Source organism: Vipera ursinii (genome assembly GCF_947247035.1).
Source record: "Vipera ursinii genome assembly, chromosome: 2".
In the NCBI taxonomy this organism is placed as follows: Eukaryota; Metazoa; Chordata; class Lepidosauria; order Squamata; family Viperidae; genus Vipera; species Vipera ursinii.
The window spans coordinates 90,057,894-90,077,905 of NC_139513.1; the positions used below are offsets into that span (position 1 = coordinate 90,057,894).

The 20,012-nt window shown below is 36.1% G+C and overlaps 1 protein-coding gene across 1 annotated transcript in view; it reads right to left on the reverse strand.

Moving 5' to 3' along the window:
- ACSL6 (acyl-CoA synthetase long chain family member 6) overlaps positions 1-20,012 on the reverse strand; it is a gene marked incomplete at its 5' end in the record, with an annotated part of 91,691 nt that overhangs the window by 16,329 nt on the left and 55,350 nt on the right. The window contains 10 exons of the mRNA XM_083356917.1: positions 1,802-1,936; positions 9,034-9,168; positions 10,777-10,854; positions 12,667-12,740; positions 14,481-14,532; positions 16,478-16,510; positions 17,069-17,247; positions 18,287-18,386; positions 18,475-18,576; positions 19,785-19,849. Of these exons, the coding sequence (XP_083213043.1) occupies positions 1,802-1,936; positions 9,034-9,168; positions 10,777-10,854; positions 12,667-12,740; positions 14,481-14,532; positions 16,478-16,510; positions 17,069-17,247; positions 18,287-18,386; positions 18,475-18,576; positions 19,785-19,849 (953 nt within the window). The remainder of the gene's footprint in view (positions 1-1,801; positions 1,937-9,033; positions 9,169-10,776; positions 10,855-12,666; positions 12,741-14,480; positions 14,533-16,477; positions 16,511-17,068; positions 17,248-18,286; positions 18,387-18,474; positions 18,577-19,784; positions 19,850-20,012) is intronic.

Below are 20,012 nucleotides of genomic sequence, written 5' to 3' on the forward strand. Positions count from 1 at the left end.
ATGAATCTGACTGCTGGATCATGGTGTATACACTGCTCAGAGCCACATTTAATTGGAGTGGTATATAAGCCATGGTAATATGGCGTGACTGTCCACAAAGTGCAAAGACAAAGGTCAAAGGTCTATTCATGTTGATTAACTAACGTCAGAGACAAAGATAAGTGGGACTGCTCATTGCTGCTTGCAAGGTAAATTTTGCTACAGTTCCAAATGCCTGAAGACAGGTAATTCTCAATCGTAATGGAGCCCACCCATCACAATTGTAACTGTTGATGTTCATAAAGCAGGTCAGTCATGTGACCCACTTGATTTTACAATCTATTTTGCAGTAATTTTTAAAGTGAATCATCATAGTCGTTAAGTGAATCTGCAATTGTTAAGTAACTACCACAGTCATAAAGCCAATCAGTGGATGCGTTTTTGCCAAAAACTGGAAGTAAACGCCAATTTTTGGCAAAAACATCATAAAACATGGTCACATAACTGCAGGACGCTGCAAACAACCATAAAAGCAGCCCAACTGCAGAGTACCCAAACCACAGTCATATGCCCACAGGGAAGGAACCATCAGGATTTTGAATGCAGATTGCAAGTTCCTCCCATCAGAACATCAGAAAGTTGAGGACTATCCATATTGCTTGTATATTATTGGTTCCCACAACACGATTCCCTTCAGTTCTGTTGGAGAGAGCTCAGTTGATATAGAAAACAAGTGAGGAAAGCAGTTACTATATATTGTTTACATTAGCAGAGTATGCTTGAAATCATGAAGGGATCCATTTTTTTAATGAGATTCAAAGACGATTTAAATATGTGTACTGTATTTCAGGACTTAATGTACTTTCCAATCCTCATTCTCCAGTACTATATCAAGATCACCTAATCTACTGAAAAGGATCAATAACAACTCAAATCTTGCCGAACACAATTCAAATAAATAAAAAGAAAGAAAAAAAAGCAAATTAGCTAAACAATCCACCAGGATAAATATCTGGGGAATGGGAATAGAAGGGCAATTTAAAAAATGGAAAATTTCCTTCCTCCCATAGCAAATTCCTATACATTTCTACTATAGTTGTGATTTAAGGAAGATTTGCTTATATGGCCTCAGATATACATAGCTGCTTATATAAATCCCACTGTTTTAGTATATTATATAGCAATAAAATCAATACGATTAAAATCAACATTCTCAATGTGAATGTTGAGTGTGAGTCTTAGCACTTTCCTAAATACTGGAGAAATGAGGGCTAAATCCATCTTCCTGGAAAGAACATTCTGGAGCTTGAGGTCCATATAGGAGAAAGCCCTTTTCTGCACTCACAGCTACTTTGAGGCAGCTGAGCCATCTTCTAAAGCACCTTTCCTACTGATCTCAATAATTAAACAGTTTTAAAAATACAAACAAATACTCCCTTTTCTTTTCTCTTGGACTTAAAATTATTTTTTTAAATGTTTGGTTTGAAATATTTAAGCTTTGCTTACGAGAAGATTTATTTAAAATGAGTTATGTTGGCTAACTCTCCAATACCTTCACTTACAAGGTGCTTCCATAGAGTATGGATGCCCCTCTACCCCAGAGGCAAGGCTGTTCAACAGGTTTGCACCAAAGGGAAAAAATGACTTGGTTATAACCAAGCTATTTCCCCATTTTTATCACCAGAATCTAGTATACGCTCAGGGGCTTCACCCATCCCTACATTTAAGCTAGTATTTTTAAATGTCTTGAGAAACATCCAAGGTAAATTGCATCCCTACTGTGAGTAATTCTCACAAGTTCCGGTTTTTAATAAATCCTTACCTGTATTTTGTTAAAGAATAATAAATCCCACAGACTGTCATTTCTAACAATTCCATTTTGAACTTCTGCTTTTTTCCGATTAGCAGCAAATTCAAGAAGCCAGCGTTTCACAGGAGTGTCTGCTTGACTAAAAATCTAAAAGAACAAGGAGAAAGGCAAGAAAATGTCACTTTGACAGAAAAAAAATGACAAGAAGCAAATGTATTGCTTATATAAGCAGATATGATTCTACAAATGTCTTTTTCTCCCCTTTGATTCAATTCTCAGGGACTTTGTGGACAAATCCCTTCAGTTTTCTTGGCATTTTTTTTAGAAATGGTTTGTCATTGCTTGTCATTGTTGAGAGAAAGTGACTGGCCCAAAGACACCCAACTGGCTTTGTGTCTAAGGCAGGAATACAACTCATGACATCTTTGTTTCTAGCCTGATGCCTTAACCACTAGACCAAAACGGCTCTCACAAATGCCATTTGCTCTATACAGTTTCTGGAGTTAATAGTAACTGCGTCATAAAGTTATTAGGAAAAAGCTAATCTATAATTGTTTGAATTATGCTCTCTTCATCTTCACTCTGCAGGTTTTTTCCTTGAGGAAGAACAAGAAGATGTTTCGTTTCTCATCTAAGACGTTTTATCGGTTCTGGCAGAACCGGTGAAGCTTCTTGGATAAGAAGCGAAACTTCCTTTTCTTCCTCAAGGAAAAAAACAACAGTCCAGTTGCTTTTTGAAAAAGCACCTTTCAGACAACTAGGACCCAGATGACTGAGAATCTCCAGAGACATTTATTCTGCAAGGCAATTAAATAACTGAAATCTAAATGGAGATTAAGATATTTTGAGAGTTTTAGATGTTTAGTTTGGCATGGTTATATATAATTATTTGGGAAATTATGGCAACAGAATAAAAAGACATCTGGTAACTGCAGAGAAATCCTTAGCTCTTAAAAGCCATTTGTGGCTGATCATTATTTTTATTACTATCATATAAAGCAGTAATTATGCCACTCTTCAGGATAAATCACTACAATCACATTTTATACACAGTTTTACATACAAAAAGAGTTAAGAACTGAAGTCATCTTCATTTACGTTGCATTAATCATTCCACAGAACTATACACTGCCTGTCAAGTATGTTTGTATATACGTATTTGTATATACGAATATACTGCAGAAACAATTACATTAAAATGCAGGCTAAAATAACATTGAATAGCCTAAACTGCAATGGAGTAAATATGCTATTACAAAGAGAAGATAGTCAAAAGATTGCTGTAAGGGAACTGACTCTCTTCCTAGCTGTTATGAAAGAAAACTCCATTGGACATAACATTTGATAATGATGGTAATTATGTTGTTATTATTATCCAATGATGCTCGCAAAAGCTGGGCAGGTTTAGATAAAAAATATTTTCTCAATTATTCTAGTACCTTGCTACTTAAAATCTTAAGCGCTACTACCAAAGGTAGGGTCCTGTATTCTGCTGTCCCAATACAAGCCCCACCCCTTTGGGGCCTTTGTCATGATGTCCCATAGATGCCCATATGGATTGAGCTAGCAACATGATGCTGCTTCTGTCATTTTTGAGGGAAGCAGAAAGTTTCCTTAGACACCGCTGGGAACCAGAATAAAAATCCTAACTAGCAAGTCCCATTCCCTACTGTATTTGAACATCATTATAAAATTATAAAATAAGGTAGGCAAATTCTGTATCTTTGGCATACTAAAATTCAGTGATAACGGAGTTAAGTAATTAAAGTAAGCAAGATCTAGTCATTCAAAGTCCAACATTAACACCACGTGACAACAAAAGCAGTTCAAAATCCGGTTTTGTGCCATAGAGCACGGCTGAGGGATTGCGCAGCTCCTCAGCCCACGGCTAGTTTCACCCTGCCGGGGGACCCTAAATTGGTCTAAAGTCACCCCAGAGAGGCAACGAAGAAAGATGGGTGCCCTGATGATCGTGGAACGATGCTCAATCCGGGAGAAGCCCTCTAACCCAACAGGAGAAAGCTACTTGCAGCCGAAGTCCAAAGGCACTAACCAGAACAATGGTGAACAGTGTGCTTGAAACTGGGTGAGGAATTTGATCTTCTCTCTTCTATTTTGCATCTGATTTCCTGGAAAAGATTCCCAAGAAGCAAAAATCCTCCCAAAGTGAGAAGGGAGAGGACAACACCCCCACCCTCACATAGACGGAAGCAGTGAAAACTCTTATGGGGAACAAAAATATACTGAAATGAGGTTAAAAATACTAGTCTGGATAAATTTGAAAACTAAGAAAACTGTTAAAATTCCATACCTGAAAAATATTGATGAAATTATATATGTATAAAAATAATAATAACTCTTTCTTTGCTTTAAAAGCTGGAAAACGAACAGCTACTGATACCTACTGGAGGATTAGAAAAAACGATAGCTGCATTGACTTAGAATTTGGCAAGACGCCCAGAAATAGCAAAAAACAGCTGGGAAAAAAGTATTGGGCTATCTGCTACAGAGTGAAATTATATATGTTTAAAAACTGCTGACCTTCTGGAATTATAAACACACTGAGCTGCATTTTTAAGTTTACAAACTGCTTGCACAGAAATAGAAACCTTGGCCTTTGGTTAATCTTCTAAAGGGGAAGTTACTGGAAAGGTTTCAGGTGGTTAAACACTTTGGACTGAAATCTTGGCTGGCTGATAATCAATAAGAACCCTGAAAAGAAGAACTGTTACAAAATACTGTTTTCAGTGGTGCTTTGATAATTGGAAACATATTGGATTACAAAAACCATATATAAAGATAAGAACTATGCAAGATTTGTTTTTTTGGATTTTAAGATTTTAAGTTTGATAAAGCTAATTAAAGAGACTATGGTACTGGTGAAAAACTAATTAGAGTAGGGAGAAAAAATGGATGTTTTATATTTATCTAAAAGTGACAGAAAACTATACCTAACACCTCCTGCTGAAGACCCAGCATGGAACATCAGAGATCTGCAGGAACAATGACTCAAGACAAAGCAAATACATTCCAGGAGAAAATATATTCAAAGCTGTGACAGATTCAAATGACAATTGTCTTAAATCATGATGAGATTAAAACAACTTTGATAATATAAATGAACATATCTCTAACCTAAATTCACAATTAAACAATGCTAAAAAAATGATGATAAAGAATGAACAAATAAATCAGACAATAAAATACAAATCAGAGGAAAATGACTTAAATATGGAAGCTACAAATGAAGAGAACTAAAACTTAATACAAACAAAAGAAAATCCACAAAATCTTGCTACAACAAAGGAAACAAAAAAGATGCTTTACCTTCCAGGACTTCAAAACAAACTTGAGGACAAAAAAGAAGATTTAATAAAATGGATTAAGGAGCTGTCAGGAGAATCATTAAAGCGTAGGAGACAAAAAATGAATATTCTACTTAATTTGTCTTTTTTATCCCCAACAATATCTACAAAAATACAACTTGGCAAGCTAAACCTACTGATTTGGAAAGCGATCTGGAAAAAGATCAAAATTAGATTTAAGAGATGTGATTCAATTTACCAGATGGAATATTATATGACTAAAAACCTGTTTGAATACAGTTAAAGAAGATAAAGTTTGGATATAAAGAGGTCCTATTGTAAGATTTCTAGATTGTGTACTATATGATTAAATATTTGTTTGAACATGGTTAAAAGAATAGACAAAGCTTGGAAATAAAGGGGCCCTATAGTAAGAGGGATAAGATATATAAGTAGTATAATATGAAGTAAAAATATTGAGATGGTGTATTTGAATGAAAAGTTTGGATATTCAAAGGTAATGAATTTTGAGAAAATTATGACTGATAACAGTGGTTTCAATACTGAGGGGAAATTAAGTTTAAATAAGAATCTTGAAAACAGGAGATATATATAATGACTTGATAAGATGACTTCTATAAATACAACTGAAACATAAGTTGATTAGAAAAAATGTTATATGTTGATGTTATTATTATATATACAAATACTAGAAAAATGTTTATACCCAATTCTGTATGTATTGAAAGCACTAAGAATTATATTTGTTTAATGTAGACAAAAGGAGAACCCAGATTGTTGGGGGCAATTAAGCTGACTTTGTAATAATGCCGCTTGGGGTGTGTGTGAAAGCCCTAATAAGCAGGCATATACATAGAATGAAGGCTACTGCTAAGCTTGTAAGCCGCCCTGAGTCTTCGGAGAAGGGCGGGATATAAATGGAATTAAAATAAATAAATAAATTACTGGAAGAAGAGAGGATCAAGGAAATATATTAACAACTAACATATTGATCAATTATAACCTGGGCTTTTGCCCAGGTTCGCCTGGTGCGCCAGTTGCGACCCTACCTGGACCGAGATGCCCTACACACAGTCACTCATGTGCTCGTGACCTCCCGTTTAGACTACTGCAACGCTCTCTACATGGGGCTGCCCTTGAGGACCACTCGGAGGCTTCAACTGGTGCAGAATGCGGCCGCGCGAGTTGTGATGGGGGTTTCCCGATACTCCCATGTAACACCTCTACTACGCGAGCTGCATTGGCTTCCGGTTGCCCTCCGGGTGAGATTCAAGGTGCTGGTGATGACCTATAAAGCCCTGAATGGCTTGGGTCCGGGTTATTTGAGGGAACACCTGCTGCCAGCATCAAGTTCCCTTCGTCCAGTGCGCTCACATAGGGAGGGTCTTCTCAGGGTGCCGCCGGTAAAAGATTGCCGGCGGATAACACCCAGGGACAGGGCCTTCTCTGTGGGTGCGCCTGCCCTCTGGAACCAGCTACCCGTGGAGCTTAGGACTGCCCCTGACCTTCGATCATTCCGCCGGGACCTGAAGACCTGGCTCTTTGAGCTCTCCGGCCCAGGCTGAGAATTTTTAACTGGGGTTTTTATTTTTAGGGATAATTTAATCTTTTTAATTGTTTTTTAACTTTTGTACTTTGTATTGGTTTGATTTTAAAATACCCTGTAAACCGCCCTGAGTCCTTCGGGAAAGGGCGGTATATAAATTTAATAAAATAAAAAATAAATAAAATAAAATAAATATATGAACCCAGACAACACATTGTTCACTAAGCACTAAAGACTGTTATTGTAAAAATAAAATAAAATATATTTTAAAAAGAAGAAGAAAGAAAAGCAGTTCAGCATCACTAATAAAACACACCCAAGCATTGCTGGTGCCTCCGCCACCACAGACTCTAGTATCATTCCCCATCCCCTGGGGAGGACGCAGGCGGCCAAAGCCCAGTCAGCTTATGCTGCTAGCCAGAAGACTGCCTGCATGTTTCCACGGAGGCACAGGCATAGAGATGGAAACCTGAGACCAACATTTTGAAGCCAAAGTCTTTCCAAGCTACTAATTGTGCTGTATAGACATATTTAGTATTTTATACTGCAGTATTTATACTTCCCATCTCCTCAAAGAGGGACTCTGAGCGGTATGCAATAAAACATCAAAATATAAAACAGTATATAAAAATTAAAGTGTTAATTATTAAAAAGTTAAAAAATTAATGGAGGCAAGAATAACCAAAGCTTGTTAAAATTAGTCGGCAAAAGCAAAGGGAGGGCTCTCATGGCACCAACCAACCCCCATGACTCCATGCTCATATTCTCCTTCCTATCCTATGCATGGAATTCATTATGAAAAGGAATCTACAGTAATTGCAATTCTCACATAGCATAATATTTCCTGTTCCAGCAGTCCGGCCTGGCATGATAGCGTTAATTGGGGTCCCAGTTTGTTTTCACTATTGTTTTTATTACTTTTTATTGTTCATCTGTATACCTTCCTTCCTCTGTACACCGCCCCGAGTCCCTCGGGAGAAGGGCGGTTTATAAAAACTAATAAATAAATAAATAAATAAATAAATAAATAAATAATAGCGAGGCTGGACATAGTTTGACCTCTGTATAGGAGTATTAAAAGAAAACAATTTGTACACACAAGTTCATTTGAAGATACATTGTGACGGCCACAAAACTGAGCCATTGCACAGGGGTTTTTTGGCACTTTATCTATTGTCTTTAATTCTATGGCACTGTGTGGTGGTTAATGTCACATCACATCATTACCCTTATTTTCTATCTTCCAGTTCAAGGCATAGTGACTGATTACACCAGCACTGATCATGAAGAATGGAGGGAACAAGATATGACAACGTTTGGGGGATTTTTCCTTCTTCTTTGCAAGCAAAGACAATTTGCAAAATGTGAGCGGTCAGAATTTAACATGAAATTGTTCAACCAAATCTGCTGTCATTAAGATACGTAAACAGGTGTGTGAGAATGGAAGTGATGGAGAACCTGAGAATGAAATGTGGGGAAAGAACAGAAGTTTGACAATTGCTAGAAATGGTTAAAAAGCTAAAGAAATAGCAGAAAATAAAACACATTTTACTGAATAGGATTCTTTTTACACAGAAACAAAAGAACCAAGTTTATTTTACTTGCTGCCTAACAAAAGTGCACCTAGTACTACAGGCCTATTGCAATATTATAATCATTAGATTGTTTCTTATGTATTTTAAAAAGACACATGAGCTGTTTTGAAACAAAAATGTAGCAACCCTTTAAACTAGAGCAGGGGTATCAAACTGCCGGCACACAGCCGGATGTGTCATCAGGAAACTGCGCCCACCCCATTGCCGGCAATGGAGAAAAAGCTCTGATACGTCGCATGACATCACGAGTTTGATATGTCTGGACTAGAGCATGCACATAATTATAATTATTCCGATGATACTGCCACTTAGATGATGATAGATTTTTTTGCATTCTTCAACAAAATTAATTTTCAAACATCAGATAAATATTTTGCATCCCATTTGTTCATAAAAACAACATCCAACTTAAGAAGTATTCAAGTTCTGAAATAAATTTAAATGGAACATACTGTTCCACTGCAAATTTCTCGTACAACATTCTGGATAAGTAAGCTGGCTTACATAAAAGTTATAAATGCAGCAGCCAAAGAATTTAAGGAAAGAAAGAAGCATCCAGTCCTACCATATTAGAGAAGATCATTTTTTCCCTTTAATTTGCCAACAGAAGAAATGATAAGAATAGAAGAATAGAATAGAATAATTATTGTCTTTTTGAATATACACTAATCGGCATATATTAAAATGAAATTTTGTTGCATACAGTTCTCAAAGGGTCACCACCTCCAATATACACTACATAAATATGACAAAAATAAGTAAATACAAAAGAAGTACCTTATCATACATCCTGTTGAGCAGCCTTGGCACAACAGGAAAAATGGTGGGACGCAGAGCTTTCATGTCATCGGACAGCAAACGAATATCCCCTTGGAAGAAGCCAATTCGTCCCCCATGACAATACACTACAGACTGTAATGAGAAAGGCAAAGGAAACAAATTAATTCCTGTTTTTAGCCAATATGCCCCAATTGTGCATTATAAAACCCATACAGTACTCTTCAGGCATCTTTCTTATTGGTGGTACCACAAAGTCACTGTTAAATAATATTTAATAGTAGCACTCCACAAGCAATTCCCTCAACATACATATTGACCTACAACCAGCCTATGAACCCCTCAGAATCCAAATCAACTGCACAGCCAACCAGAGACAGCATCGACCCTCAACCAACCCATACAAGCCTCCCCCACTGGCAGTTCACCTCCCAATGACCCTTACCTGAGTTAACCTCCCCATCACAAGATCCAGCACAAGACTCAATGATGACTCACACCTGACCCATCAAAAAAACCCATCACAGACTCTCACTTGACACACCCACACCTGAAGCCTTTATAAAAACAAAAGAACACTGACATCTCCTAAACTCTGCTGAAGACATTACCTAGCCTGGTAACAAAACGTTCAGAAACCAACCCACAACCCACATTTAATAGTGAGGGTAATGGTTGGAGAATGAACCTTCACCCTCACTATTAAATAACTTCTCATAAGAAGGTCCTACCCAATAGGGGGGCAGACGATTCTATTAAAGAAGCCAAAATTTGCTTCCTTGCACTACTGATTTACTTAGAAAGCCATTAGTGATGGGTGATGGCTCTCCACTCTGTATTTTACATTCTCTTGGTAAAGAAATTCCATTAAAAAATTCAACACTAGTTGTAAGGCAAACAGCTAGCTATGACGTTTAGGAAATATAGTCTTTGGAAGAGAGGTAGTTTATTATAAGTTGTAGGTTTGAATAATCACTTTATAAGACCTGAGAATTAAAAGTATGCTTTTCCAAGTGAAGCAATAAAATATATTTTAAAACAACAATCCTTCTGGAATAATTGAAATTTTAGGTTTAAAGCAGTCACTAGCAGGACTTGTATGTAATTTTTAACCATGGTTAAACTATGGAGAAAGAACTTAGTTCCCCTTTAAGTATTCTTCTTAGCTTCAAGGAAAAAAATGCAAAGTTCACCTTCTGTTTTAGATTAATAGCACTAGCACTTAAGACTTATATACTGCTTCACAGTGCTTTACAGCCCTCTTTAAGCAATTTACAGAGTCAGCAAACAATCTGAGTCATCATTTTACCGACCTCAGAGGGATAGAAGGCTGAGTCAACTTTGAGTCAGTCATGTAATTAAGTCCAATTCAGCATGTTTCTGCATCTTAAATTAAGGATAATTGTCACTATAATTAGTAGAAAGGGCTTCAAGCCAGTCTGTGGAGATGGTTTGTTTAATGAGTTGAATAGGTAGGGCATGGGTGAAGCCAGGCACAGGTGAGTCATTCTTATGCCATGATTCAGTGCAGTGTTTTTCAATCTTGGCAACTTTAAAATATGTAGATTTCAACTCCCAGAATTCCTGAGCCAGCATGCTGTTGACATCCACATATCTTAAATTTGTCAGGTTGGAAAAACACTGACCTAGTAGCACATCTGGGCCATCCCATTGTCTATTTAATCCCTTTTTATTGTTCAGTGGGGAAAAAAATGTTGGCTTCCACTGACACTGAGGCCTTACCTGTACCATTCGCTCAAACATGTGTGCTAAAGGCAAATAGGAAATGTGTACATCCTCATATGTAGGAGACCACTGACTCTGGAAAAAAAAACACAACAGGGAGCCCCACAAGGCCTGGTCAGTCTAGGCAGTTTCTTACCTGTATCACTCTTTCAAACATGTGAGCCAAAGGTAGGAACGAGATGAGTACATCGTCCTGTCTCGGAAAGATCACTTTCTGCAGATGAAGGGCATGGGAGACAGAAAGGAAAGAAACACTGACAGGAAGACACAACAAGAAAGTCATAAAACAATAAAAAGAAAAATGGCACCAAGAGGAGCAAAAGGGGGGGTTAGAGATTATTACGTGAGAAAAGAGATCAGTGTTTGAAATAATGTGTTAGGCCACGACACCAATGGAGCTATGTTAGCAGGAGCGGTGAGTAACACAAGGGTGTAATGCAGAGAGCTCTCTCCACTGTACAGGGCACCAAAGGTATCCGTTCCTAATCACAACACCAAAATGACAAAGCGTGCACTGTATTATCTATCACTGACACAAACTCTGCCCTTTCATATTTGCATCGTAACAATTATGCAATTGTGCAATTATGGGAGGAATGGAGTTTGCATCATGGCGCATATTTTATCCCTCTGTCCCCCCCTCCCCGACAACCTTCTCCAGACACCTAGGCAAGACCTGTATGTTCTGAGACCAGAGGTATGAACATGCCCTCTATTCAAACATCTGTGATGCCAACTCAAAATGTCCTGCTCCCAAGAATGCTGTGTGGTTCACTTTGGATACTTTTGCTGTTTGGAGTTTTCCCCAAAGAAGTGCCTCCGTTTAACATTTTCACCAAGATTGACCAATTACTATTGACATCCACATAAGTTAGGGACATATTTTAGATCAAGTCAAACCATTTAGCTAGCAGACATTCTATTTGTAATGGAAAAACAGGATATTCATTTATTTATAGAAACATCAATCTATTTATTTAATGAAACATTATTATTAAATTATTAAATTATTATTAAAATAATAAGATCCCTTCTAGGTAGTTAAGAGGGCAGCATATAATAATAAATAATAAAATAAAACAAAAAGAATAAAATAAAATAATGAAATAAAATGAAACAATAATAGCATTTGGATAATTACAACACGGGACTGCAAGACTAGTAGTTTTCCTTATCCTCCTGTAGGAGGAAATCTGTGGCCCATAATAACTGTTTGATTCACAGGATCAGCTATAATCTACAGATCATGATTTGTATATAATAGATTGAAGAGCTTATCAGTCACATATCAAGATAGGGCTGAAAAGGGTTCCTACAAAATCCTGGATATTTGGAGCTAAGTAGTGGTTAGGATATTTGTAATATACTGTGTTTGATTCTGGCTTAGTGTACTGTGTGAATCCATCCATAATACTGTAAATTAGCAGAATATCTCAACAAGGCCACTACAGCTTGTTTAATAGAATATAGTTAATCTGATTGATCCCAGTTAGCATAAGGCAATCTCTGAGTCCTAAATAGATTATACCATGTGATGCTTTTATGAGGATGAGATACAATACACAATTCATAGCCAAGTAAAATCTGTTTAGTTCAGCTATTAAAGGAATAGGAATCCTTCCAAGTTTTTTTAAATATCATGTTGTAAAAATTAATCTTGCAACCTTGCTTTCTGGATGCCTGTTCATGCTTTCATGCTTTAAATTACATGGATTCTTTATTAACACCTTCTGTTTGTTGCTCTGTTCTTAAACCAAGGGCATTGGAAATTACAGTAATGACTCACAAGCAGTCTCCTAAGATAGTTTCCTATCTTGTAGGTGTTTCTATTTCCAAAATTATATAGCTCATTTTACTATCAGGTTTTAAAGTAAAAAGAGTATTCACCTCTGTCACTTTCAAAAAACCTGAAAAATCAGCCACCACATTTCCATGAGTCAGCATAGCACCTTTTGGGTTACCTGGAAAAAGGAGGAAGAAGCACCTATCAAATAAATATTCTCATTTACCAGATAGGAAACATGGACAAAGAAGTCGTCACCACAGAGAATTATTTCAAAATCTCTTTCTTATTTGCGAATGAAATGATCTTTGACAGGATGTACATTGCCAGCCTTTAAACTTACAGATTACAAAGTTTTCATTTATATAGTATCAGTGAAGGCAAGACAGATCAATCAAACAATTCAACATATATACAAAAAAGACACTTTCAAGGACTCTACAAAATATTTCCTACGAACAATTATTGTTCTGGTGTTGCAATTTGGCTCCCATAGGCTTTCCCCTCACTGCACTAAATGTGAAGTCTTATCATCTACATTAGGAATAACAGCTCCTTCCCTGCCTCTCATTTAAAGGCAACATTTCCATTGTGATAATCTTTTGGAAAATATGCCCAATTTGGTGGAGAATGCTAAACAAGAAGCTCCAGGCAGGACCATCCACCATCTCTCTGATGCTTGTTTTCTTCTTTTTGTCAATTCACCTCTCATTCAGTATGAGGCTACTACAAACTTTTACAATCAAGCTGAGGATACTCCACTATAACCATTCATATTTTAAGAATAACGTATTTTAAATCACCTTGTTTTTTCAGAGCTATCTTTGAAATCAATCAGCTATTATCAGGGTTCAAATGTTGATTTGTATTAGAGCTTTTTATAGAATCTGGAACTCAATACAGTCTTTCTGCAACACTGTCAGGTCATCTCCTACAACTACAGCCAATTCTCCTAGTTCTATCTGATGGACAGCAACCAAGGTTGTTTTCTTTCAAATATCTATAGGCTTGAAAGTATTAAGAAATGCATTAAATAAATGCAGTATTTGAGGATAGATGGAGATGGCAGGATTATTGCTCCCAACCAAGGACATTTCTTCAAAAGGAGAGCTAATACAAAGTCCTTTAAAAATCCGAATATATGACATTTGGCTTTCACTTGTTCCAATTTTATTTCCTAAAGATCTTTTCTTGGTGCATTTAACTTAAGATAAATTTGAATGAATGAGGTCAAGTTCCAAAACACTAATTGAAAAGTAGATAAAAATAATAATTTTCCAAATGTATACCTCATTAATAGAACTGATAGATTTAGAAAGGAAATAATAAAAATATCTGAATTAAGTACATTCTACTATAGTGTGAGAAAAAGGCATGAGTAAGTATGATTTTTCATTTCTCAAATTAAATAAATCAAATTGCAGTAATCAGAACTAGTATTACCAAAATCCAAGTAGCTAAGATTTAAATATTTCTGGAAATATAATTTTACAAAGAAAGAAATAATATTTTCAATACTCATGTATTTGACTGTCCATGGAATATTTAGATACCCTGCTACTTTCAAACTGGTTGGAAATTGCAGTTGCTATACATATAACTCCAAGTCAAAAAAATGAGATACAAATAAAAGATCAAGATGGGAAATATTTAGCAAAGGGGTGATTTAGTTACTCTAGGCAGAGTTCACAAATCTTTGAATACAAGATTTAAATTCTAATATCCACTGGCGCTGAATGGGCCAAACAAATCATTATGCTTTTGCATTTTTCAACCAAAATATTATAAAATATGTAAAAATAATCAGAATTAAAATATACACTTTTCTATTTACAAACATTTTAAATGGGTCTTAAAGAGTTATACTATAAACTATACTTTTGTTAAATTTCATCAGCATTAAACTGATAAATTTTACCTGTGGTACCACTAGTAAAGCAGACAATTGATAGATCTTCTGGGCGAGGAGGCTAAAAAAAATCATAAGAATAAGAAATACAGTTTCTTGCATCAGATTTATCATTTTCAAAAACAGAGAAATAATATTATCATTTTAATGCGATCATTTCCATAATGTGTTGCTTACTTTTTCTACAAAAAATCTAGTTCAAAATAAAAGTAGACCTTACTTAACAATGGCCCTATTTAGCGAACTACAGAGGTACCTCAGTATGCATCATTAATTGATTCCAGGATGCGCAAATAGTTCCAAAAAGGATGAGTACCAAACAATTTTTTCCCATAAGGAATAATGTAGTGAGTCACAAGGCAGCCAACATCAACAAGTTCTAGCTTGTGCGTTGAGTACCAAGACAAAATTTCCACGTCAAATGAGTACCACATTTTATGAGTTTCAAAGCAATTGAGAACCAAGGTACCACTGTAATGAAGGCACTGAGAAAGTAAATTTGTAACTGATTCTTGAACTTACAAGGTTTCCATGGACATGTGATTGAGATTTAAGCACTTCACAATGAGATCCTAAGTTCGTTACATTCATATGATGTCTTGCTCACAACCACGTCACTTAGCAATGGAGTTACCAGTCTCAACTGGGGTTGTATGCATATACTTTTTTGTGAATAGACTATTATGCTAGAATCTTATACTACAATTGTATGCATCTTTATTTGGGGCTGAGCTGGACAGAACCTAAAGAAATACCTGGCATCTCTATTTGTAAGACAGCATAGGCAGGGATACAGCCTTTATCCAGAGACCACACACACACACACACACACACACAAACACACACACACACACACACACACAGAGAGAGAGAGAGAGAGAGAGAGAGAGAGAGAGAGAGAGAGAGAAGCTAGAGCAACTCTGTATGTACTCACCTCACACTGGACTTGAAGGTGAGGGGGAACTTCTGAATAGGGCTAATAAGATATCAGAGACCCCAATACCTTCAGGACCCATGGCTTTTGTTGCTTTTAATTCTAAGCTTAAATTTTATTCAGGAAAATACTCAAGAGGGTCAGTTCTTGAAATCACCAAACTGAATAAGTTCAGCCACTTACATAAATATCAGGTTTTGGGGGAGTGGAGAATAAGGTGTATTAAGGATGGGGAATAAGAAAAATTCATCTCCCAGGTGTTTTCTATTCTCAATCTCACTATCTATCTATCTATCTATCTATCTATCTATCTATCTATCTATCTATCTATCTATCTATCTATCCAATCATTCATTCATTCCTGTACTGCCAAATAACTCTTTGAGTGCTTGGGACTTACAAAGAAGAAGAGGAAGGCCGCAGACATCCCATCAACTATCATCTCCACTCCAGTAATATACAACGCATCCAACAATGAGTTTTTGGAGCTTTTACACCATAGCTTGGGCAAGGTTATCATTACACAATTCTCATATGCTAAGAACCACAGCATTTTTCTCGGGATGCTCATATTAGTTGTGAAGGCATACAAAGATTAAAATCAGAACAAAATCAGAACCTTCTGCACAGAAAATTTTCTCACAGGACATTCACACTATGAGAGGAAAGAAACCCAGCTTCTCCTCAGTAACATTCTCCCATGGCAGTAAAAAATAGCATGAAATAATTATTTCTTTTGTATTTTAGTCTAGAATATGCCAAATATCTCACAAGATACAGGAATTCTCTGGATGTAAGTATTCATATGTGCTGGGCAACTCTGGTGCCTCTTTTCTGAACAAACAGCCATTTTTTTAAAAATGCTATATTTTCCTGAAGTGCTATTTATAAGTAGCTTATTGAAAAATTCACTAAAACATCTGTACCATTTTCCACTAAGAGAAATGCAATGTGAACAAACATCCAGTGTGATCTTCTGTGATTTTCATTCTTTCCTCGAACAGGTAATGGTGGATTTAGTTGTTTGTTTACAATATAATACTAAAGATAGAAAAGGATGGGTTATACTCACTACAGGAGCATGCCAGCATTCCCGACCACAATTCTGAAGAATACAAAAAAATAATAATAATTCATATTTGTAATAATATGTGAACAGTTCTCTGGCCTGACTTGTCTTTCCCATTGCTGTTTACTTCTTTAAACTTACATCATGCTGTGATATATTGGAAAGACTGGACTAATAAAGAAGTTTCACACTATCAAATGTAAATTCTTTTTGGAACATTATTATTATTGAACTACTTTGGCATAGTGATTAAGGCATCAAGATAGAAACCAGGAAACTGTGAGTTCTAGTCTTGCCTTAGGTATAAAGCCAGCTAAGTTCTTCTCACTCAGCCCTAGGAATCATTCAAAGGCAAACCATTCCAAGAAAATGGCAGGGACTTGTCCATACAGTCACCCGGAATTAATACTGACTCAAAGACATTAAAAAAATGGAATTGTAATATTTATTAACTTTGACTTGTCTTCGGTTTTTTAAAATTGTCTTTCTTCATCACATTACAAAATACTACATTTATTCTCACCCCTTGAAATAGTTTTTCATTTCACGAAAGTATGACGTAAGCTCAGATAAAGCACTGGAAAAGAACCGCACCTCTACTTCCAACATTGCCTGGATTTGGACTCCACATCTTTGTCCTCTTTCTTTAAGATCCTTTTCAAAGGGGTCCATCAAGATAATTGATTTCAAGCCTGGTGTTTGTTTTTTCTCTACATGTTCTAGTAGGACTCTGGCTTTTTCAGGTTTATCACAAACTACTATAGAAATATCAGCTAATAAAATAAATAAAATGATACAGATAATTATACTGAAATATCATCGCATTTTTATTTACAAATCACAAGCAATCTAAAATAGGTGACATTTATTCAAAGAATACGTATCAATTCCTGAAAATTCCAACCCTCTAATAGCCAACTATTGCAAATGTATTTTTATTTCCATTGTGTATACAGAGGTACAGAATTTTTTATTCTGAATCAATATCTTCCCAATTTTCCAGCCCTAGTTGTCCCTCTTGTCTGGATTATTCTAATTTTAAAAGAGTAAAATTTAGAAGGGACTTAGACTAAGGAATTGACTAACTTGAATTTTTAAGCTGTAATCAAAATGAGCTTCAAAGCTCAAACTAAATTAAACCAATTCAAAACTGTTCCATTCCAAACTACTAGTTCATAGCTTAAATAATTTTTATATTTTAAAGTCAGAAGAGAAATGGCAAGTATTTCTGGTATCATATATTTGTGAATGGGAATTATATTTTAAACCATAAGATATTTATCCCTAGACTTTCTCAACCTGGCCTCTCCAAGTGATTAGTAAACTTCAAAAGCTGCAGAAAAGGCTCAAAATATAGAAATTTTAAACAGTAAATTCCCATATTGGAAATCTCATATGAATTTTAAGATCTAATAGTTGAACCTTGATTCTCTGCTAAAATTCTAATTACATAAGCAATTTTGATTAAGAAGCAAAATATTTTGAGTAAAATATTATCTCTAGATTTTAGAATGAGGACCTTTTAAGTGAAGAAACAGAGAAAGAAAGCTACATGGTTTTCTACAGTCCATGTGGTCCATGTGATCCTGCAGATATTAAATGCAGAGATGTAGTAAAATGGCAAATTGTAAAAATCCAATTAATTGAATTTTATTCCTGTATGATCTTGGTCCTTCTTCTAACGTCTCATTGAAAAATCAACTTTAAAGGAATTTTTGCTTCTGAAATACATCTTTTGAACAACCAAACCCCTGCTTAAAATACCAAAAAGTGTATTTGAAAAAATTGCTCAAACAAATCTACTGTCTTTACCTGTATTAATAATATAACGAATGGATCCGGGGCCTAATGTATCATACAGGGGAACCACAACCATGGAATAGGTATAGCAAGCCAGCTCAGAAATGATCCACTGGAAGAAGATGATAAAAGATATAAATAGAAAGAAATGTGAATATAATGAGAGTCTGGAAATAAGATTCGGTTTCTTGCAGTCTCACCTCTGGACAGTTTTGTGCAAAGACCCCAATAAATTGGTTTGGTGATGGTTTGCATCCCTTTTGGAGTAAGCCTGATCCCAATGCTTCTGCTCTTTCAGCAACCTGAAAGTGGAAATTAAGCACTTTAAAATGTCAGGTGGAATTCACTGAGACATTTCCACAAGCAATTTTTCAACTTACCTCAAAATTGAGAATTGTTACTGCCAATTAATTTAGTTGTTGTCTAACCTCAAGGCAGTTCCAGGTTTACTAATCGTTTAAGAGAGCCTTCTCCCCACTCATTTCCAGTTACTTCATTTCCAGGTGATTCAGAAATGGACTATACAACAGTACAGGTAGTCCACGACTTACAGTCACAACTGAGCCCACAATTTCTATTGTTAAGTGAATTTGTTAAGTATATTTTGCCCCATTTTACAACTTTTCTTGCCACTGTTGTTAAGTGAATCACTGCAGTTGTTAATTTAGTAACAAGGTTATTCAGTGAATCTGGCTTCCCATTAACTTTGCTTGTCAGAGGGTTGCAAAAGGCGATCACATGGCCCCAGGACACTGCAACCGCCATAAATATGAGTCAGTTGCCCTGACAATGGGGATGCTGCAATGGTTGTGTGAAAAACAGTTATAAATCCCTTTTTTCAGTGCTATTGTAACTTCAAATGGTGATTAAATGAACTGTTGTAAGTCGAGGCTACCGTGTTTTTCCTAAAATAACACCAGGTCTTATGTTAATTTTTGCTCCAAAAGACACATTAGGGCTTATTTTCCAGGTAGGTATTATTTTTGAGGAAATATGGTACTAAATGCATCCATCTGGTTGACAATCTTAACTGGGGCTTATTTTTGGATGGGGCTTATATTAACGAGCATCCTGAAAAAATCACGCTACGGCTTATTTTCTGGTTGGGTCTTATTTTCAGAGAAACACGGTACTACCTGTTTGCCATTACTGCAGGCATAGTCCACTCGAAAAGGTGCTTCTTACAAACTAAACAATAGAGGATTACTGTATATTATATTATATTATATATTATATTATATTACAGTAGATTTTGGATATCTTGGGAGTGGGGAAGGCACATCAGCAGCCCCTATAACAGTGATGGCAAACCTTTTAGAGACCAAGTGCCCCAAAACCGCCCTCCCACCACTGCCCTATAATATACTGTTCTCTTAGTATAATCATCTCTAACCAGGTAATTATCTTCCTCAGCTATCCAGATCAGAGTGCAGTAGAAAAAATATTTCAGATTACAGTTCCATTTTTATTGTTGTACAATTAAGAGAAAAAGTAATAATATCAATCTTACCTCTTTATAGGATAACCATTGATAAGGCTGATTAGGTTTCCTAAATCCTAAGCAGGGACCATTTTCTAGAGAGAGAAAAAACCGACACCAGGAATAGTACGTGTGATAAGCCATTTTCAAAGCTCCTTAATAATGCATTTCCTGATGGCCTACGTATATCTCAGCAGGATAGCATATTTAAAAATAAACCAGTGGTATTATTAACAATGTGCCGTGTCAGCCATTTAT